Source organism: Drosophila serrata, unplaced genomic scaffold, assembly GCF_035046125.1.
Source record: "Drosophila serrata isolate PLE 108 unplaced genomic scaffold, ASM3504612v1 contig_165, whole genome shotgun sequence".
NCBI lineage: Eukaryota > Metazoa > Arthropoda > Insecta > Diptera > Drosophilidae > Drosophila > Drosophila serrata.
Window position 1 is genome coordinate 50,290 of NW_028257063.1, and position 23,017 is coordinate 73,306.

The 23,017-nt window shown below is 49.0% G+C and overlaps 2 protein-coding genes and 1 long non-coding RNA gene across 3 annotated transcripts in view; 2 read left to right on the forward strand and 1 right to left on the reverse strand.

Annotated features, from left to right (window-relative positions):
- sli (slit guidance ligand) overlaps nt 1-16,979 on the forward strand; it is a 58,281-nt gene extending 41,302 nt beyond the window's left edge. Inside the window, 15 exon segments of the mRNA XM_086826756.1 lie at nt 878-1,113; nt 2,567-2,708; nt 2,784-2,927; nt 4,086-4,301; nt 5,650-5,807; nt 5,888-6,041; nt 6,157-6,375; nt 6,524-6,595; nt 8,262-8,630; nt 8,707-8,778; nt 9,567-9,710; nt 9,783-11,307; nt 11,367-11,526; nt 12,356-12,498; nt 12,567-16,979. Of these exon segments, the coding sequence (XP_086682882.1) occupies nt 878-1,113; nt 2,567-2,708; nt 2,784-2,927; nt 4,086-4,301; nt 5,650-5,807; nt 5,888-6,041; nt 6,157-6,375; nt 6,524-6,595; nt 8,262-8,630; nt 8,707-8,778; nt 9,567-9,710; nt 9,783-11,307; nt 11,367-11,526; nt 12,356-12,498; nt 12,567-14,633 (5,821 nt within the window). The 3' untranslated portion in view covers nt 14,634-16,979.
- A 285-nt stretch (nt 16,980-17,264) lies between these two features.
- Nucleotides 17,265-22,063, forward strand: Rif1 (Rap1 interacting factor 1). Its single transcript, XM_020945426.2, has 4 exons — nt 17,265-17,516; nt 17,588-20,066; nt 20,131-20,402; nt 20,477-22,063. Exons 1-4 carry the CDS (start codon nt 17,409-17,411, stop codon nt 21,854-21,856), a joined length of 4,239 nt encoding a protein of 1,412 aa, XP_020801085.2. The 5' UTR covers nt 17,265-17,408; the 3' UTR covers nt 21,857-22,063.
- LOC147644480 (uncharacterized) overlaps nt 21,931-23,017 on the reverse strand; it is a 47,935-nt gene continuing 46,848 nt past the window's right edge. The window contains exon 3 of the long non-coding RNA XR_015270348.1: nt 21,931-22,730. This is a non-coding gene — a long non-coding RNA (uncharacterized LOC147644480). The remainder of the gene's footprint in view (nt 22,731-23,017) is intronic.

Consider the following 23,017-nt stretch of genomic DNA (forward strand, 5'->3'; position numbering starts at 1 on the left):
CGAGTAATTAATCAATGATTTAGAGCCTTTTGTTAATCAATCAAACGGGAATTAGTCAATGAATTAAAAATCAATCAGTTAATGCTCGCCGCCTAAATTACATAATAAATGGTTAAGCTTCGTGGCGAGATAAGCCAATCCCAGCCACGAAATGGAGCTCATATATCAACTGATTACCAGGCCAGAGACCAGAGAGTGTGTGTATGTTTCAGCTTGATATATGGCAAGTGCCAGTGCAAAAGTTAAACAGTTTTGTTATTGACATAATACCGAATCGTAAATGAAAGTTTAACTTGAATTAACACAGTGTCTTGCGGGATAAATTGAAAGGTGTATTGATATAAGGCTTAAAATATTAATGAGAGGAAAACCTTATGTAAAAGCGGTTTACTTGCAATTTAATATAAGTTAAACTATAGTTCTTTATCAAACAGATATGATATATAGATAATACCCATATCTTATTATAAATAGCATCAAGTTTATTATATAAAAATTACTCAAGTACTGAGGATTATAGTTTAAAAAGACAGAAACTTCTATACCTTTTGAAGAAAGTACATCGTATATTCTTCATATTCCCTAAATAATCACTCATTTTGCTGGTAAATTCCTGTTACTAAATTAGTTAACTAACAAACCCATGAATATAGTTAAAGATACATAGCCTCCAAATATGGACCAGGAAATGTTTTCCAATCTAGCAAAATTTTTAATTAAATTTCGATCGTTCCGCCATCGATAGCTGCTCCCTTTCTGGCCGTGCCCAGGCCTCGGGCATCGGAGGCATAACTAGCTTTATAGATACTAGCCAACTGATAAGCCCGGATCATCTACTGACCATATGACTCCTCCTCCTCCTCCTCCTCCTCCACAGCACGCTGAACAACAACAACCTGACATCGCTGCCGCACAACATCTTCGGTGGACTGGGACGATTGCGGGCTCTGAGGCTGTCGGACAATCCTTTCGCCTGCGACTGCCATCTGTCCTGGTTGTCGCGGTTCCTGCGCAGCGCCACCCGCCTGGCGCCCTACACCCGCTGCCAGTCCCCATCGCAGCTGAAGGGCCAAAACGTGGCGGACCTGCACGACCAGGAGTTCAAATGCTCGGGTATGTAATGGTAATGGGATATTGCCTGCCTAGCTGCCTTGTGCAACATGTTGTGGCAGCTTCCACTCCCCGAATGCTACCAAAAATGGTGTGTACCGCCCCGTCCCGTCCCAACCCAACCCCGACTCTCCCCTACTATTCGTAGCCGAAATTAATTAGTTTTTTATGCCAAACGCGAGGAGAACAACAAAAGCCGAAAGCACTCCGGGTATAAATCATAAGCAGTCATATGGGCACGCCCCCGCCGCCTCCACATGGCCTCATAGCTGGCAAGAGAATCTCATCCACTTGGTGGTTTTGGTGGCTTCATCTCCATCTCCAGCTCCAGCTCCATTGCCAACTCGATCCATTTCGGGGGTAATCCCCGCACCACACGCCGTTGTGCTGTTTGCCAAAACGTTTAACGCCGTCGAAATCACTGGCTTGTGTTTGTGTTTTTTCGTTGTTGTTGTTTCCTTTTGGAAAAAGATGCGGATGCAGATGCTCAAGACGTAGCTGAAGCTTAAGCTGCGGGCCAAGTGAATGGAAGTGGTGGAAGAGGTGGCCAAAAACGAAAATCAAGCAAAAGTAAGATGAAAAGCAAAGCTCAAGACTGAGCGTGAAGCGCTCAATGAAGCGGAAAATGCGCCTCGAAAACGATGCAGCAACAGCAGCAGCCATGAAACGAGTTTCGATGGAGGTGGCACTCAGGCTGAGACTCGGTTTAGCCATTCAGCCGTTTCTGTGGCACGGTTAGGGTATTGTTTTCGGCTGTGGTGGCTTTTGCCAGGGAGCCTGTAATCGATACCAGATATGCAGATGAGCTGAGGGAATAACCCTGACTATGGGATGACCCGTGTCAAGCTAGCTGATGGTTTATAATAAGAGTTTCCTGGAAATATAGTTAGGTGTGAAGAGGGATAAGATGGATCTGGGATGTTTTGATATTTATTTGATAATAATTAATCTAGGAACATTTGCCCAACAACTTCAAGCTTCTTACGTTTAAGTTTCCCAGCAATTAATAGCTTATAATAGTTACAATAGCTTTTCCGACCTTCTGCCTTTGAAATACCCTTGAAAACCTCCCCTAGAAAGAGTATCCCAACTTCCACCTTTGAACTATTTCCTGCTATAATTCCTTGGCTCTTGTTTGACTTTCGTTTTGTATGAAATGCTATGGAATTATGTGGGTAAACATTTATGACCGGCGGCTGGTTATAGTTACACCTCCCCAAACCCCCCAAAAACCCCCATCACTCCACTTCACCTCGAGTGCTGTGCAGTAGCATTGATAATTACGCTACTGCTGGTAGAGATCCAAATCGGATGGACGGATGCTCGTTTCCCAGCTACCGGAGCAGCAGGCTTACTCCTTGTCCATCCCCCCCCAAAACTGAAATTAATGCGAAGCGAAATTTGCAAGCGACTTATCCCTGATCTCTGTGCAACCATATTGTTTGTCCATCAACAGGTCTGACGGAGCACGCACCGATGGAATGCGGGGCGGAGAACAGCTGTCCGCACCCATGTCGCTGTGCGGACGGGATCGTCGATTGCCGTGAGAAGAGTCTGACCAGTGTGCCCGTCACCTTGCCCGATGACACCACCGAACTGTAAGTGGTGCATCTCCCATCTCATTTGCTAGAGTGATTTCCCCTCTGACTCGATACCCTTCTCTCTCCTTGCAGCCGCCTGGAGCAGAACTTCATTACGGAACTGCCGCCGAAATCGTTCTCCAGCTTTCGGCGACTGAGACGCATCGACCTGTCCAACAACAACATATCCCGGATTGCCCATGATGCTCTCAGCGGCCTGAAGCAGTTAACCACTCTGTGAGTAGATAATGCCGGTAGCAATCCGCAGGATGAGGGTGGGGAACCTGCTGCACTCACTTTACCAAGTGCAACAAGTAGCCATTGCACAAAGTGTGCACTCACTTGAGCTGCCCCGTGCACGGGGTACTGATGGTGGCAGAGTCACCTGAGCTGGAGTACCCACTGCAGCTGGAGGGGGTGAAGGGAGGCAAGAGGTGCCTCTGGGCCTGGCCAAAAGCGGGCTAATCGGCCCACGCTAAGCGTTGGCTCACACCGCACAAGGCATCAGCTTACCTGCGCGGAATCAGGAGGAGAAGGAGGAGCAGGAGGTCCTCCTGAGCTCACGTTTGTGTATGTGTGCCTCGGTTTGATGGAGCTGGAAACGTGACACGAACTTAATTTATGTTGGGCCCATTAAAAGGGTTTTAATTCCTGGCTGAGTACGTACTTGGGGGTGTAGGCTTGGCCTTGGGGGTGGCTAATCCTTGGATTTGACTTGGCATAATTCAAGGGGATTTAAGGTATTGGGGGGTTGTTAGAAGTGATTATGTTTTAGGGGGATTTAAGTGGAAGTCAGACATATTTCGTAGGAATTAGATATATATTTAAATGGGAAATTAATACATTTTTAAGGGAATTGTTGAAAGAATATGTTTAGAAATGTGATTTTAACAGGAATAAATGCTTGTAAATATAAATTTCATATTATTTTTGATAGATATAGCACAAATATATATTAAATATTACTCAGATATTAAGTTAATCCTATAATTTCCAGAACTCAGCCTTTAAATTTAGTTAACTAAATAATTTACTGTAACATTTGATGACCTAGGGGTATATGTAGCCAGGACATAGGCCTAAAAACCATGTTTTTTCTTAAAAATCAACCCTTTTGCCTAGAATTTCAAGCGTGTCACGAGTCCAGATCCAACTCCAGCTCATCTCCCAGCTCGTCGGGTTGCCCAAACAAACCAGTTTGTTTTGTTTTTTTTTTTTTTTTGTTTTGTAATTTTTGTGCCACCTTCTGGCTTGGGTTTCTTGTTTTGTGTTTTTCTTTTTGTTTTTTGTTTATTCCTTTTACTTTTCTCGAGCTTTGTGTTAACATTCGTCGTGTGTTCTATTTGTGTGTTCTTTTCCATGTCGACTCCACCCTCGGATGCATCCCATCATCAGTGTGCTGTACGGCAATAAAATAAAGGATTTACCCTCGGGCGTGTTCAAAGGACTCGGCTCGCTGCAGCTGCTCCTGCTGAACGCCAACGAGATCTCGTGCATACGCAAGGATGCCTTCCGCGACCTCCACAGCTTGAGCCTGCTCTCGCTGTACGACAACAACATCCAGTCGCTGGCTAATGGCACATTCGACGCCATGAAGAGCATCAAAACGGTGTAAGTACATGGAGTCCTCAGCTCCGCCCCCCAAGCCACCATGCCACCACTGTGCCCGCCCACATTCACGTCCACTCGAGCCCATGTCGGGATCCCATCTTGAATGGAGCAGGCACTTTGGTGTTAAACCTCTGAAGTGCATTTAGTAGTTGCCTTTGACTGCGCCCTCGCCTTCTCGCCTCGCGTCGCCTCATCGTTCGCGTTGACATTTGTTTAGCAGCAAACAAGAAGCTCCTCCCGCCCACAGGCTCCTCCAGTTTCTATAGCTCCCTCCTTTCCCTGTACCATGCCCCCATGAATTCCCATCTCTCTCCCTTCTCCGTGAACCGTGAAGACTTTCGGCCTTAGCGAACAAAAGACGAAGACGCCGAGAAGAAGAATTCTCTCCTTTTGGCATCGATAAATGTGCGCGAGGCTGCGAGGCTGCAACTAAAAACTTGGACGGAAGGCGGACAGACTCCGCCTCCTCCTCCTCCTCCTCCTTCAGTGGCGGGCGGGAAAACGAGGTCCAAAAGTGCAGGATTTGTTGTATGCCTGAGTGGGTTAAGTATTTGCCAGGGTTGTCATCTATCCAGAGACTAAAATTTCGAAATACAAATGCAAGTTGTAAATAACTTTTCTTTGAACGTAAAATATTTTAATGAGGGCTTTTTTTTAACCCATTTAAATCGAATTTGGCAAAAAAATAAAGCTGAAAACTGCTGACTTTTTATGACTCTGGCTCTTTGAAACTGCCGAAACTTAAATTACCTTCCCGAGTGTCCGAAACTACTGGTTAAGGAACCTCCAAAAGCAAAATGTTTATTGATACGCGAATGAAGTAAACTAGCTTTTATGGCTCCTAACTTTAATGTATAGGCAGCGGAAACATAAAAATCATACCAAATTGTGGCCATTAAATGGGGGGAGAGTTTAAGAGCTGTGAGGAAATATGCAGCTCATCAATGGTCTTCGGGGGAATCCCCACCACCTCCTGCAATGGTCCAATAGGAACATTTACCATTACCTGGCAACCCTGTTGAGAATTGCTTTTAAATAGTTGCAAAACAACAACGACTTCGGGCGACTGTGAGGCGGGTGAACAACAACGGAAATGTCGTAGCCACAAGGCTGGTGCACTTTTAAGACGTCTCAAGTCTCCTCCTGTTCCTATACCTATACCCACTGTTGTACATTCTGAAACCTTCTGTTTCCCGGGCAACGTCTCCGGGCCCCTTAAGTCCTGCTGCATAACCATTTCAGCCATTCAGTCGAATGCTCAATGCTACTTTCTTTGCTTACTTTCTTTCCATTTGCACACGCACACTTGGAACACCCGGAACACCCGCCACACCCGGACACTACACAGGCATCTGGCCAAGAATCCTTTCATCTGCGACTGCAATCTGCGCTGGCTGGCCGACTATTTGCACAAAAATCCCATAGAGACGAGTGGAGCCCGCTGCGAGTCACCGAAGCGGATGCATCGTCGTCGGATTGAATCGCTGCGAGAGGAGAAATTCAAATGTAAGACCCAGAGTCGCGTCCTTGTGCTTAACCAACCAACCAACCCACCTCCCATCTTCCTTCTGCTGTTCCTTTTTCAGGCTCCTGGGATGAATTGCGGATGAAGCTGTCCGGCGAGTGCCGCATGGACTCCGATTGTCCGGCAATGTGCCATTGCGAGGGCACCACTGTCGACTGTACGGGTCGCGGCCTGAAGGAGATTCCACGGGACATTCCCCTGCACACGACCGAGCTGTAAGTTGCTCCCTTTCCTCTCACTCGCATCCTTCCTTCCTTCCGGCTGCTGTGTACATCCTGCTGGCTGCTGTATCCCGATTCCTCCTTAACTCGATACATTATTCGATTTCAGACTGCTTAACGACAACGAACTGGGGCGCATCAGCTCCGATGGCCTCTTTGGCCGTCTGCCGCATCTGGTCAAGTTGGAGTTGAAGCGGAATCAGCTGACGGGGATCGAGCCGAATGCCTTCGAGGGTGCCTCGCACATCCAGGAGCTGCAGCTGGGCGAGAATAAGATCAAGGAGATCTCCAACAAGATGTTCCTGGGCCTGCATCAACTCAAGACGCTGTAAGTGTTAACTGTCCTCCTGTTAGTTTCCCTATTTCCCTGCTATTTCATCCGTAATCAATTGTAAAACCTGTTGTCTAACCTGCAATTATCTTAACCCCTGCTGAAACTCATTAACCTGACGTTATGCAATCTCCTTCCGTTGCAGCAATTTATACGACAATCAAATCTCATGCGTTATGCCCGGCTCCTTTGAGCATCTCAACTCGCTGACGTCGCTGTAAGTATCCATGATTCCATGATTCCTCCTTTGGAGATTCCCAGCCAGATACCAGATACCAGATGCCTTGGCAGCAATTAAAACTGTGCCAAGTGCTGGGGATGCACTTCAATAGACAAATGATTTGGCTTAAGCATTAATTGGCCAGCAGAGCAGCTCCTCATCCTCGGTCGTGAAATGAGGTTAATGGTTCTGATTGTTCTCCCGCTGAACTTCGTCTGATGTGGCTGAGGCTGCCTTCAAATCAGTTTTGCTTCTCCATGGCAGCCAGCGAAAGCACAGCAAACTATTGTATATAATTCAATTGAAGTTCAATTTATAGACTGAGTTGCTCCCCGTCTGGTGGTATATGTAGTATGTGCTGTGTTGCGATAACAGATACCATTGGCTCCATTCTTCCCAACTTCTCGTGCTTGTAAATCATCCCCCAGGCACACACACACTCACAGGAAACCCAAAAGGGAGCACACAGTGTGGTGTGTGTGTGTTCGATGATTTAATTAATTAAAATTGAGTTCAATGAAGGGACTTTCTATGTGGAAGATGAGATGTGTGTGTGTGTGTTGATAGGTGCTGTGTGTGGTCCGCTGTGGGTGCTGCTGCTGCTCGCAAATTATTGTAAAATTCACTTAAGTAGCTAATAAATAGCATCAATGAAATTCATTAAGTGCTGTGCACCACATGACACCCACCAGCACACCACCTACCCACCCACGACCAGGTCCACCACAACGCCATTGCCATGAAGCCTTCGCCACCTTTGAAGGTGTTGCGTGAAGGGAGCCCAAAGTGTTAGTTGGCTGCCTGCGGCCTACACACACTTACACTGAGCAAAAGGGGGGTTTAATTAAAATAATTTAAGTTAGTTTTTTCTAATGGTAAGGGAATGGAGTTATTTTTGAAGCTGTTACTAATTTGATTTGCATAAGTTACCATAGAAATTATATAGAAATTTAATGCTAACCATATTAACTTGCTATTTTGATTATAGTTATTTTACACTTTGAATAATAATCAAGATTTTGGATAGGTACTATAAAATCAAACATAAATACTTAAAAAAACTTTGGGCATTACTGTTTTCATAGCTCTTAAATCTATTTAACCTTTTAAGGATATAATGTAACAATGCTTTACCCCTCTCGTTTTTTGGCGAAATGTATTCCCTAAGGCATTAAATATTTCCCCCAGTGTACACTTTCTAACACACACTCACACACTTGTAATAGAGAGCCAGCATAGCTGATGGCATGACAAAGCAGAATTGCTTATTAAATTAGTCTGGACTCGGCTGCAACTTTGGAATTGCCAATGTAATTTGTGCGCCATTGTTTCACTTGCTCCGCTACGCTCCTGGCTCTGCTCCCGCTCCTCCTCTCCAGCTCCAGCTCCCACACCCTCGAACTCTCCTGTTCTCCTTCGCATAATTAAAGTGCCTGTTTGGTTGGGATTGGATTGGTCAGCCGGAGGAGAGGGAGGGAGTGTAACATATGCTGACTACAGCTCCGAATGAATACGGAATTAATTTATCATTTGGGATTGGGCAGGCAGAAATTGAATTATAAGAGAACCCTTTTTTTATCAATAAGCCTTTATCGTGAACGTTCTTTTTGTGGCTATTTTTTAAACCGATTTTTTTGTATTTACTTTTTACTGCTCCCTTTAGGAACCTCGCCTCGAATCCGTTCAATTGCAATTGTCATTTGGCCTGGTTCGCTGACTGGCTGCGGAAAAAATCGCTGAACGGCGGAGCGGCACGTTGCGGTGCCCCCTCCAAAGTACGTGATGTGCAGATCAAGGACCTGCCCCACTCCGAGTTCAAGTGTACCAGCGAGAATAGCGAGGGCTGCCTGGGCGATGGCTACTGCCCGCCGTCCTGCACCTGCACCGGCACCGTGGTACGTTGTTCGCGGAATCAGTTGAAGGAGATCCCACGTGGCATACCAGCGGAGACATCGGAACTCTATCTGGAGTCCAATGAGATTGAGCAGATCCACTACGAACGTATACGTCATCTGCGGGCCTTGACACGACTGTGAGTATCTGTGGAGGATTGGTATTTTCAAGCAAACGGTAGCTTACTTTTCTCCCCTATTTTGTTTTCTTTGCAGAGATCTGAGCAACAACCAGATCACCATACTGTCCAACTACACCTTCGCCAATCTGACCAAGCTGTCCACTCTGTAAGTGCACCACCATTGCGGCCTAATGACTTTTTAATTGCTACGTCGAAGCACGGAAACCACAAAATAACCAGCCGCAAAAAACCACCGCAAATCGAAGGCTCAAGAGGGCTTGACACAATTCTGCGCCAATTGCATCGTTTGTCGACCTGGGCTTGGGCCTGTGAATGGGCTGGGGCATTGGGCATTGGGCATTGGGGGCCTGGTGCCTGGTGCCTAGTCTTTTGGCTCTCAGTATCCGTCCCTCTGTCCAAAAGGCATTGCGAACCAAGAAGGCGCAGGCACGAAATTCATTCCGAGACGTAAAGTCGAAATCGTGACTCGTGCTTAAGCATTAGTCGTCGGCGCTGACTTCGATGGCAGCGTCGCCTAGCCTGCACAGTGGTCTGAAACTGGTTTATTTGTGTATAGCAATGTGAATTTGTGTTAAATGGGACATCTGCAGAGTTTTCTTAGGCATAAATCCATCAATACCAAGTCAGAAAGCTCAAATCCCATGGATTATAATCCAGAATTCTTGTATCTTGTATTCTAAAACCCAGCACTGAGATGGATCTATGATCCCTGCCTTAGTCCCTTAGCACACTGTGACCCCGGCCTGTGTGCGCTATCCACAATCAAAGCTTAGCCAGCCGTTATTTCTGGTGTCTCTCCTCCGCTTTGCGAATGGAAAACGTTTTGCAATTACTTTCATTTCTTCATCAATTGCCGCATGTGTCTGTGTGTCCTAATGCAATTTGCTAACGTCTCCGTTTCCCAATTCCCTTCCTTGCTTCCTCTATTCACAGCATCATCTCGTACAACAAGCTGCAGTGTCTACAGAGGCATGCGTTGTCTGGCCTGAATAACCTGCGCGTGCTCTCGCTGCACGGTAACCGCATCTCGATGCTGCCGGAGGGCTCCTTCGAGGACCTCAAGTCGTTGACCCACATGTGAGTAGTTGGACGCTGTCCCCTGGCCAATAGACAGTCCCTTGAACCTCTTTTTTTTCTTCCTTTCATCAGAGCTTTGGGCAGCAATCCTTTGTACTGTGACTGTGGCTTGAAATGGTTCTCCGACTGGATCAAGCTGGACTATGTGGAGCCGGGCATTGCCCGCTGTGCCGAGCCGGAACAGATGAAGGATAAGCTGATCCTGTCGACGCCTTCGACGAGCTTCGTGTGCCGAGGCCGCGTGCGCAACGATATCCTGGCCAAGTGCGATGCCTGCTTCGAGCAGCCGTGCCGCAACCAGGCCCAGTGCGTGGCCCTGCCCCAGCGGGAGTACCAGTGCCTCTGCCAGCCGGGCTACCATGGCAAGCACTGCGAGTTCATGATCGACGCCTGCTACGGGAATCCGTGTCGGAACAATGCCACCTGTACGGTGCTGGAGGAGGGTCGCTTCAGCTGCCAGTGCGCTCCAGGCTACACGGGTGCCCGCTGCGAGACGAACATCGACGATTGTTTGGGTGAGACCAAGTGCCAGAACAATGCCACCTGCATCGATGGCGTGGAGTCGTACCGATGCGAGTGCCAGCCCGGGTTCAGTGGCGAGTTCTGCGATACCAAGATCCAGTTCTGCAGCCCCGAGTTCAATCCCTGTGCCAATGGAGCCAAGTGCGTGGACCACTTCACCCACTACAGTTGCGACTGCCAGGCAGGATTCCATGGCACCAACTGCACGGACAACATTGACGACTGCCAGAACCACATGTGCCAGAACGGCGGTACCTGCGTGGATGGCATCAACGACTATGTGTGCCGCTGTCCCGACGATTACACGGGCAAGTACTGCGAGGGCCACAACATGATCTCGATGATGTATCCGCAGACGTCGCCGTGCCAGAACCACGAGTGCAAGCACGGCGTATGCTTCCAGCCCAATGCCCAGGGCAGTGACTACCTGTGTCGCTGTCATCCAGGATACACGGGCAAGTGGTGCGAGTATCTCACCAGCATCAGCTTCGTGCACAACAATTCCTTCGTGGAGCTGGAACCGCTGCGCACGCGTCCCGAGGCAAATGTGACCATCGTTTTCAGCAGTGCCGAGCAGAACGGCATTCTGCTGTACGACGGACAGGATGCTCACCTGGCGGTGGAGCTGTTCAACGGACGCATTCGTGTTAGCTACGACGTTGGTAACTATCCCGTGTCCACGATGTACAGCTTTGAGATGGTGGCCGATGGCAAGTACCATGCCGTCGAGCTGCTGGCCGTCAAGAAGAACTTTACGCTACGCGTGGATCGTGGCCTGGCTCGCTCTATCATCAACGAGGGTTCCAATGACTACCTGAAGCTCACCACGCCCATGTTCCTGGGCGGTCTGCCCACAGATCCTGCCCAGCAGGCGTACAAGAACTGGCAGATCCGCAACCTCACCAGCTTCAAGGGCTGCATGAAAGAGGTGTGGATCAACCATAAACTGGTGGACTTTGGCAATGCCCAGCGCCAGCAGAAGATCACCCCCGGCTGTGCCCTGCTCGAGGGTGAGCAGCAAGAGGAGGAGGACGATGAGCAGGACTTCATGGATGAGACGCCGCACATTAAAGAGGTATGTACTACTTTCTGTCCTTGTTTGTTAGCCTTTCTAATATCGCTTATTTCTCCTAGGAGCCGGTGGATCCCTGCTTAGAGAACAAGTGCCGCCGAGGCAGCCGCTGTATGCCCAATCCCAGCGCCCGAGATGGCTATCAGTGCAAGTGCAAGCATGGCCAGCGCGGCCGCTACTGCGATCAAGGTGAGGGCAGCACAGAGCCCCCAACAGTCACTGGTACATACATACATCTATCATGCTTATGCTACTCACAACTCACACACACAACTCTCGGCGGGGATTGGGGGGTTGGGGGGTTTACTACTACTAACCATAAAGCCACTCATAACTCATGCTCAGCGCAGTTTATGTGGGGCATATATAAAGTGGATCCAGGTAGCCATAAAACATGTGTCCAATCAAGCAGAGTTGGGGAGAATTTTAATATTTTTTAGCTTCAAGTTGTTATAAAACTACCGACTTTGTTTTGCCAAGGGGGAAGTTTGTGATATGGCAAAGAAAGTAAATACTGTAATGTTCTTAGCAAAAAGTATACAAGGCCATGGGATACCCAGTGATGAAAGCTAGTAATTTAACAATCCTTTTGATAAAAGTAAAAATTTAAGAAATACGTTTGTATGAGCTTTGCTTATAGCTCCTAGATGTAAACTAAAATCAGGGTACTTGTGATAATAAGAACTGTAAATTTGGTCTGATTTGTAAATGTAAAGGCCGGGAAATCTTTGACACCTACAAGTAGGAACTTGGGTTTTTAGGATAGCATGAAAATAGGTGCACATATTAACCCTCCCAGTCATTAGTCATTGGCACACACACACACACACACACACACACACACCACATTCATGGCTCTCGCTTCTCACGCTCATCAACCATCCATCATGGGAGGAAGGGAACCGAGTGCGCTGTGCACTTTGTTAGCTCTAATTAGCCAGCCGCAGGGCTCACACTGCAGTCGTCACTACACCTCAAGCCACTGACTAATTGAGCTCCTTTGACTTTTCTTTTCTCTCCCCCTCTCTCTCGCTCTTCCTCCCATCATCAGCGGCTAGCACCTGTCGCAAGGAGCAGGTGCGTGAGTACTACACGGAGAACGACTGCCGCTCCAGGCAGCCGTTGAAGTACGCCAAGTGCGTGGGCGGCTGCGGCAATCAGTGCTGCGCGGCCAAGATTGTGAGGCGGCGCAAGGTAAGCGAATCCTTTGACTTGGTCAAATCATACCACTAATCTCTCTCTCTCTCTCTCTCGATTCATAGGTGCGCATGGTGTGCAGCAACAACCGCAAGTACATCAAGAACTTGGACATCGTGCGCAAGTGCGGATGCACCAAGAAATGCTACTGACTGAAAGATGCGACTACCCAATTGCTCGAACGGAGCAATAGCAGCTTAGATGTTAGTTTAGGAACAGGTTTAAATCTAACTTATAGTAGTAGTAATAGTAACGATAGTCTTAGCCATAGCACTAGGGATAGCACGGATGTTACGGGGGCGGAGGACGAGAGTGTGAGTGTGAATGCGGAGAAGGAGGAGGACGAGAGTGTGGACGGAGACTATCCCACGGAGCAGACGGATGGCATGCAGGCCGATCTCTACGACGATACCGTCTTCGAAGACGATGACGATGATGATGATGGTATCGATGATGATTATGCAGAGGAGGAGGACGATAATGAGGAGCCCGAACAGCTGCCCGATCCCAAGGGTCTGGTGAGTGTGCCGGAGGAGGAGGAGGATATGGGCTATGACGAGGATGATGAACGCATAGCCATGGAGCGGCCAAGAACTGCGAAACCCAGAGCCGATGAAGAGCACTTCCTCAACGAGGAGGGCAGCGGCTTCGGCGGCTTCCGGTCACGTTTCCGGCCAAGCAGCAGCTTCCGCGAGAGCCAGCTGGAGAATATCCGCAAGAAACTGCTCACCGAGTCGCAGGCCAATCCAGAGGCAGCCGTCGCGGTGGCCGTGCCGAGCACTGCGATCGATCTGCGCGAGAGCAGCGGCCACTTTGCCAACGATGACGAGGATGGCGAGGACGGCGATGACGGTGTCGACGACGAGTTCACCGATACGGGCGAGAATCAGGGGCGCGGCTTCTTTGGCTCCCAGCAGCAGCAGCGCAAGAGCGGTCCGTACCATCGCAAGAACGGCAATGATGCCATCAAGATCATATCGACGCCGCTGGGCAAGGTGAGCATCGTGTACCAGCAGACAGACAAGGATCAGGCCACGGACAAGGACGCGGCGCAGCAGCAGCAAAAGAAGCCGACGCTCACCGACTTCGACGCCCTGTCGCCGGACCCCGAGAGCAGTCATCGCTTTCCGTCGCCACACCCCAAGATTACGCCTGTTCTGACGCCCGATGGCAAGGTGGCGCTGCTCTACCGCGGAGACTCGGAGAGCTCCAAGTACGAGCCCATCCGCAACCTCACGCACAAGTTCACGCCTGGCAAGCCGGCCAAGGAGACGCCCAAGTCCCAGTCCGAGGATTCCTCCTCAGCGGAGGACTCTGTTTACACGGACAGCGAGGATGCCGAGGACAGTGCAGGGGAGGGAAGCGCAGGAAAGCCCTCTCTAGTGGCCAGCACACCCAAGCCACTGCAGCCGGAGATTGTGGAACCGCCTGCGAATGTACAACCAGGCGGATCCTTCATCATCCGGCCCACCTCCGACTCACTGCTACCGATGATCAATCGACCGCTATCCGAGGTCCTGGGCATCAAGAAGAACCAGTTCCAGGAGACGCGAGTACGCGACCAACTGCCCACCCAGCAGCCTCCACCGCCCTTGCCGGATTCGGACACATCACGCAGTGCTTCGCTCGGCGGACATCAGTTCCTCACCAAGGTGAATCTGGCCGAGTTTCCCACCTCGGGACGAACGCTGCAGCAGCCGCTGATTCCCTCCAGCCGGGACTTTGACTTTAGTCGCGACAACACAATGCTGGACGAGCGGTCACGGGTTCGTGAGCTGGAGAAGCAGCGCGAACGCGAGAAGGAGCACAACGAGGCCACCAGCAAGGGTGCCACCGAGGCGCACACGATTGCCAACGAGCAATTGCTCTCGAAAACGGAGGTCATTAACCTGGCCATTGTGCCGCAGTTCGACGAGGATCTCGAGCGACTGCAGCGGCTGCAGGAAAACGGCGGAAGGCGGCATCATAGGGCGCGCCATCGTCACCGCCAGCAGACGGAGGAGGAGCTGTCCGGCATCCATTGCATCATGCAGGTCATGATGGGCGTGGCCGCCGTATCGACGGTCTTCGGCATGCTGGGCACCTTCTTCAAGCAGCGCATCCTCGATCAGTTGCGCATGATGCACTGGTAGTACAACACGGGGGGTTCGATGTCCCCCGAGCCCTTGTCCCGTTCCCCGTTCCCTCATTCCCAAAGTCATCCTTCTGGTTGCCCTGCCCCATCGTCCAGCCTGTGGATGATGTCATCAACGCCCATATATACTCGTATATATACTCGAACTCGAACTCGAATTCGTACTCGTACTCGAACCATATGCCATATACATATACCACATATACATCTCTATTATCAGCAGCTAATCGCATAATCTTTGTAGACACAGCGGCATCGATTTGCTTTCGTCCCCCTTCCGCTTCTCTTTATATATATATATATACGTACATATATCTAATCCTTCGGCCAAGGACCGTCCGTGTCCTGGCCACACATGTATTCTATATATATTCGCATATATAATATCTACTTACTAGTGCAAGCTACCCAGGCGATGTACATAATAACAGAACCATAATACGCGATCGATCGATCCAGATTCAGATCACGATCCGGATCCGGATCCGGATCCGGATCCCGGTATCTATATATGTGAGACGCAACTGTAGCCCCTGCCAAGTCCGCTGGAAATTAGCTGAGACCCCGTTGTCCCCGGCTCGTGCCCAGCTCCTTCTTTCGCACGTTTCGTCGTGCCTTTCCCTGCACATCGTCATCGCCATCAGAATCATCATCAGAGTAATCAAGCTTTAAGCAAGTCATTGCATGTGCCACGTCCTGACCCCCAAAAGAGTCCTCCAGTCCAGTACCACCCCCTTCCCCGCCCAGCATGAACGAACATACATTCCCCTCCGCCGCCACAAGTCAAGGAACTCGCCTCCAATTGGACGTAGAAAACCGATTCCTTTTGTAGATAGAAAACGAAACAGAAACACAGTTGTTGTTGCCAGATACCAGATGGAGTCGAATAACTAAATTAACTAAAACTAAAGTTAAAGTTAAACAAAAAAGGAAGCTTAACTTCGGCACGCCGAAGCTAGTATACCCTTGCAGATTGTCAGTTTTGCATTTCCCTCTACACTTTCCGATCGTTCCTATAGAAACTATATGATATAGTAGTCCGATCTGGCTCGTTCCCATTTAAATACGAGTTAGAATTGAGAAAATCTTCAAAACAGAGAGACTAATTTGCAAAGAAACAAACAGTTGATCAAGAATATATTTATATTTATATATATACATTTATATCCTTGGATACGCTACAATCTTTTGACCAATATGATATCCTGCAGGGGTATAAAAAGAAAAGGAGTAAGAAATCCGCAGACAGCACACACACACACACGCGCATTACAAATCCTGCAACGGCTGGCGTTTTAAACGAGCCGCGCAGGAGTCTCAAAGAAAAACGAGTAAAGGATAATAATGATAAACACCCCCTTAGGCTAAGTCGCTCAAAGGAATGTAGAGAAAGAGAGAGATAATCGGAGGAGAAAGAGAAACAACAACACAAAGAATCGAAACGAAACAAAGGCCCCCAAAACGTGTAACGAATTTCCAGCAAATAGTTGCAAGTGTTTTCCTAGGATTAGTCGCAAACAAAACTAAACTAAATTGTGTGCAAATCGGAGCGTAACTAATATTACAATTAACCTAAACTAAACTAAAGTAATTGATGAGCAAAACCTAAACATAATGATAAATGATAAATCGGATAACAACATCTAAGCTGGGTAGTCGCATGTAAATCTCTAAACAATTAACACTTAACGACCTAAGTTAGACCTAAATCGAAACGAAACGAAATCGAATCGCATTTAACGAAGGAACCTACATAATAATAATTATTTATACTAATCTATATATTACCTATATGTATGTACTATATATGTATGAGCCCCTATACGATGTATATGTAAAATGTTTTTGACTATTTTTCACTATTTATATCCATATATATTATATATGCATATACGAGATACATGTGTAATAGCCCCTTTTGGTCCACCTTAGTTCTCTTTTATATATATATTTAAACCGTGTATTTGTATTCGTATCCGTACTGAATGTATTATTTTTATTAATTATTCAAGTGCACAACTGTGCACACACATACTATATGTATAACCTATTGACAAATATATACATATATATATATATATAATATGTGTAATAGCTGTTGCTAAACCAAGTTTAATTATCAGTTTTTCATTTTGCCCTTTCAATCGACGAAGCTTTCGACGGTTCGCAGCCGCAAAATTGTGTTCAGCTAATTAATTAGGAAGAGAACGAACCTCTCGTCCCAAAAACAAACGATGCATTTCGCATAGCAATGGGGTAAACGTGAACTCGAAATTATATGACATTCATTTCTGTGTGTAATATTTATTTCCTAATAAAGATGACAAAAAATGTTTAAAATATAGATGAGATTTTGTAATTACTATGATTAAAATTGTTCAAACAGGTAAAGATCTCTTGAGAAGGACTATAAAGTATAAGTCTATAAAAAAAAAACATTTTATTTACTTACTGATTTTGTTTCTGTAACACCTAGATTTAACCTTCGGCTTTAAATTTACATCGATGTTCATATTCAATTTCAAAAGACCAGTAAAAACCCGCGTTTTATCACACATGAGTTACCAGATGTTTAATTTCAGTGTTGGAAGGCGGCGAGCAGTTATCGGTTATCGAGCCATGACACCTTGCTTTTGCCACCTCTAGTTACGGCTGTTCCCGCGCTTTTCTTATTCTTATTCTACAAACAGCGCGAAAAACATCTTGTGGCATTTGTGGAAGGGCGGAAAGAAAAGTACCCTAGCAAGCACATTGAGAGCATCCCAACGCTGACATGGACATGGACATGGACTTCGGCGCAGAGGCGGGGCGCTCCTACCACACGGTGCAGCTATCCGCCAAAGAGGTGCTCGCCGCTGGCCGCCGTCAGCATTATTGCAACGTAAGTAGGCACGCTGGTCCCCCTCCCCCACCTAGCACCAAACCCCTTCCATCGCTTGCATTCCCCCGCAGATGATCGACCTGTTGGCCAGCAGCTGCAAGAGCTCCGGATTGATAGCCACTTCATTTTCGGAGGAAGAGCTGGTCGAGTTCTGGCTGGGCGACATCCTGCCGCTGATGTTTGATAAAGACCGCAAGATACAGGACTCCGCCGTTGGCGCACTGGCTGAGGCGCTGGTGGCCCTGGACGTGTCCTCCATCCACTCGGCCAGGTGCTGGCCCGGCATCCGAGGTGAGTTCGTAAACAAGTACGTAAACCTCATTGGCGAGATGCGCGACGCCAAGAACTCCAACTGGCACAAGATCTGGACGCTGCTGGTGCAGATCATGGACGAGGAGTTGCTGCGCGGCTGCGTGTACATCAACAAATTCCTCGCCGTGGTGGAACTGGGCTTTCGTAACCCGGACAATGGCGTCCGCGCGGAGGCCTTTCTCTGCTGGCGTGTGCTCATCAAGATCTTCGCCGCCTACGACGAGTTGGCCTCTGGAAAGAGGCTTCGCCTGCTGCTTATCCCCCTGAGGACCTCGCAGTCGCGTTCTTCGCACGTTAGCGGCATCAAACTGCGTGTCTGGTGGTACCTGCTTACTTGCCTGGACAAGGAGCTGCCCAAGTCCTTTGAGGGCGCCGTGGAGCATTTTCTGTGTTTTACGTTCGGTGGTGGATCGCGCAACCTGCCCACGGGTCTGGCCCACAATTACCAAACGGCCCGAGAGCTGGCCCTACCCTGCCTGGTGGCCCTTTGGGGTGTGGAGCACAGTGACGCGCTGCATCGCTTGCTGCGAGAGCTGCGCCTGGAAACGCTCGGCCAACCGTCGGCTCTCATGACGACAGAGACGCTGCAGCAGCACTGGCGGCCTCTCCTCCAAGCCGCTGTCTCGGCGCTGAAGCTGCTCACCCAGCATGACGCCACCGAGGCGGAGCAACTGCTGCTGCAGTTGCTCGTGCGGAATCTCTGCCTGGCCATGTTCCGCCTGGCCGTGGCGCCCTTCAACGTGGCCTGTTGCGGTGAGATCGAGAAGGTACTGGTCGCCGAAGATGCCTCGGGCGGCCGGGTGGTGCGTGCCCTCTTCAACCATATTGCCAGCGAGAGCCTTGTCATGGAGCGTGTCTCTGGAAGTGATCAACTAGATGTGCTGGAGGCCTTCTTGAAGCTGATCCTAAAGTCCAGGACAGAAGTCCCAGCGGCCATCTTGCAGCGGAGCATCTCCTGCATCTTCGCCGCCGATCGCATTGAGGCGGGCAACCAGAACGAGTTCCGGCTGCTGGGCTCTTTTGCCGAGCACCTGATGCAGGCCAACGAGGAGGAAGACTTCGAGGGATTCGCAGTCAAACTTCAGGTGTGGCGGCAGGTATCGCAGGCCCTGAGCAACTACCTACGCAACAATGCACTCGAATACCGCGTGGCGCACAATGCTTCGCTAATGGACACGTGGCTCCTGTGGCCGCTCCAAACGCTTTCGGCCTTTGCTGGTCGTCGGTCCAGCAATGTCTTTGATGGCCCATTTTGCGAGCAATGGAAGCAGCTGCTGAATGCGGGTCACAATGCGCCGGAGAGGAGGAGATTCGTTGGCGAACTAAAGACCACCCTTACAGACCTGTTAAAGAGCAAGGACGAACCGCATTTCGCGGAGCTCTTCGACGCCTACGTGGCCGCCGTGCTCAAGCTAGGCCTCTGCAAGGAGACACCCCTCTACAAGGACGTATTTGCCCTGTTGCAGACCGTCTTCGAGCACCGGTTCTCGCAGCAGATGCTCGAGGCCTGCCTAAACACGCTGCGCAACCTGGTGCTGGAGCTGCGTCAGAACGAGCTGATGGTGGTATTCGATTCCCTGAAGCCCACTCTGTCCGGAGCCATTCAGTGCTGGAACAAGCAGAAGTGCGAGGGTGGCTTCCTCGAGGAGTTCAAGCGGGCCATCCAGGAGAAGTTCCGCAAGCTGCCCATGAAGAGCATGGCCAACCAGGTGAGGGACATCTTCAAGGGCGACGATCTCTTTGTCATTATTCCCTCTGTGTGGAGCCTGAATCCCGAAAAGCTGACGGATCGTCAGAAGGAGCGCTTCGCCGAGAAGTCCGACATTCCGGCGCTGTACAACGACATGAGCCAGTCGCAGGACTCTGCCTCCCTAAAACCCTGGACGCCCAAGAAGGTGGTCATCGCGAAGAGTAAACAGGGCGAGCTGGCCTTGACCGGCAAGGACGAAGACGAAGAGGTGATCGACAGCACCCCCAGCGACGAATCCGAGAAAGATCAAGGAACATCTGCAGTTACAACGCCCATCCGCAAGACGCCCGGCCGTAAAACACGGGCCCAAAAGGAGGAAGGGCCCAAGACCAAGAGCACTGCCGCAGAGGAGCCGTCCATCCGACAGACGCGACAGCGCGCGGCTCAGCAAGAAACAGAGCAGCCAGAACAGCCACCGCCCACACCTGAACGCCAGCTCAGATCGCCCAAGAAAATGCCGCCGCCTCCGACCATTCAGCCTGCAGCAGGTAAGCAAAAACCAGGTAGCATCTGTACCTGATATCTTAATCCCTGAACTTGTATTTTTAACAGCTGCCAGCAAGCAGACAAAGGTTACCAAACCCACCCCTGTGCAGAGTGAAGATCTATTCCCGGAAGTCGAAACTGAACCAGAGCCCGAACCGATTAAGAAGCCGCCACCTGCTCCGGAAATCCAGCTAACTCCGCCGGATGCTGTGCCCCTGGAGACAGTGCCTTCGACCCAACTACTGGGGAGCAATGCCGAAGCCGGGCCTGCTGCTATGGCAGTGGCTGCCGGGGAGACATCGCCCAGGAAGACCAACCCGACGCGCCTGTGCAACTTGGTAAGGAAACACATGTTTAATCTGTTTTAATCAGTTATGGATCCAAAATAAGCATTAATATCTATCCTTCACAGAACTCCCCACCGGATCGCAAGCAAACGAACAACTCCTCGAGCCCCACGCTGCGGCCCAAGCCCACCGGCCACCTGACGGGTCGCGGTGCTCAGCTGATCAACATGATCCGCAACAAGAAACTAGATACTGCCACCGGATCGCCCTATGCCTCCATGTCACGTCCATCTCAACACCAGGGAACACCGGCTCGTGTCCTGGATCGGGCCGAGCAGGTGTCCACGCCCACCAGCGAGCTGAACGAGCTGACGGGCACCGATTACGCATCTACTCCGATTCAGGCCCCACCGCCCAAAGATCTGCTGGTGTTCTCCAAGAGATTACCCTCGCCCTCGGCCAGTCCCTCGGTGAGCATATTGAAGCGCAAGCTGCGCTGCGAGAGCCTGGACGATGTCACCTTGGAGTCACCTGCCATGAAACGGAAGCGAGTGAGCTTCCATGACCCGCCCGTGTCCGTGACCAAAGAGTACCTTCGGGACACGGATGAGCCGCGCAGCAGCCTCAAGCCCAAGCGCTGCCTGATGATGGAGAAAGTGGCCCAGACCAGTGAGGCACGTCAGGCGCTGAGGAGACGAGGTCGCCTGGATAGCATTATTGAGATCGAGCGGTTTGCCAGTGAGCAGACGGCAAGAACGGCGACGTCAGACAAAACATTGGACAAGTCCTCGAGCGACGCACCCGAAGAGGATGTCTTCACCAGCTTGAAGTGGAACGATACAACGGCCACGCATAACATAAGCCACACCGTCGAGCAGACAAAGCACATGGAGGTGGAGCCAGGGGTAGAGACGGCTGGTCAGGACCTAGCCGTTGTGGATCCAGAGGCTGCCCTTGATCTGGTGATAGAACAGATGCCGCTGGAGACTGTCCTGCAGCGCTACTTTGACCAGGGCGAACTCAAAAGCGCCGGCATCGTGTCCAAGTACCTCTCCACGCAGATGGCGGCCAACGACAAGCTGAAGACAAATGTGTTGGAGACGCTGTCGGAGAATCACTCAAAGGACTTCCTGGACCACGCCGTCCGCGAGAATCTCTCGTCGGTGGTGTGCGACCGCCTCAATCCTAACTCGGTGCTGGACTATGTCTGCGCCAAGTCCAAGATTAGCCAGAGCTGCCGCAGTGGCCTGCTGGCCCAGGTGCCGGAAATCCTCAAGAGCGGTCCCCGCTCCGAGGTCGAGCGCCTGACCTTTGTGCAGCAGCTCTTGCTGCAGTGCAGCCCCAGCGACGACCAGATGCTCGATCTCATTGACCTGCTGATGCGTACTCGCCGCGAACGGAACAGCAGCTCCACATCTCTAGCCAAGGGCGGTGGACTCGCATCTGTACTGGGCGCCGCTGACAACGTGGCCGAGACCGCGGCGGATTCATCCTCCAACCTGTGAATGGGTTGCAATGCTAATGGATCGGACAGGCGGCCATTGTCCTTCCTAAAAGAGGAAATTCAACTGTTTCCGTATTTTAGTATTAGTTCGTTTTTAGTTTTATTAAGTTAAGAAAATATTTTATAGATTTTATGTATGCCCATTGGCGTATGATGTTTCGGCTGCAAAGATTTGCTTCATTTTATAATAAATTCCAATTATTAATTATGACTTCAAAGGAATTATTTGGGAATAAGGGTTGAGATGAATCCAGGTTGTTGTACAACAATATTGCATCAAGAAATACATAATTACAACAACACACAAATTTCCTAAAATCGGGAGTTAAATTAATATTTGTTGTTTTTGTAGGGTTTGTTGTTGTTGTTGTTGTAGGGTTTGTTGTTGTTGTTGTTGTAGGTTTTGTTGTTGTTGTTGTTGTTGTAGATGATCTTGTTGTTGTTGTTGTTGTAGATGATCTTGTTGTTGTTGTAGGCAAAAGCAAGGCTTCACTTTCGACATTTTCAGTCCAAAATCTGATCTGAAGTACCAGGCGAACAGAAGGCAGCAGCAAGCAAATTAATTTTTGTGCAAATTCATGGTACGGCCTAAAAGTATGCTACAACGCATCCCCAGAAGTATGCAATTGCAAAATATGTAATATTTGTTGTAGTATGACCGGCCCATTTTCCACTATAAATACATCGAAGTGTGACCAGCTCAATATAACACGATAATACCGGAATTGATCGTCATAGAAATTTATCGATTTACTGTTGTGGCGGCAATTGATCGAGAATTTAAATTCAAATTTGTCGGTTAACTTAGGCACATGACGGGAACAGATGTTTTATTTAAATTTCTTTTTTTTTAAGGCCTTTTTACGTTATTTCACCTAAAAAAAATAATAAATATTAATAAGTATATTAAAATATAAACAATTAAAATTTTTATATATTTTAGACTCTCTCTGGGTATTATAAAATATAAATAAATATTGTTTTAAAGAAGGGGGTTTCAATTTAAGTCCGAAGGTTGAAAAACAGTGAAAGATTCATTTCCGACCCTATAAACCATATATATTCTTGATCAGCATCAACAGCTGAGTCGATCTAGGCATGTCTGAAAGAAATCGAAATTTTTTAAAATATTTCCATTTTTGCAAAAAATGATAAGGGGTTA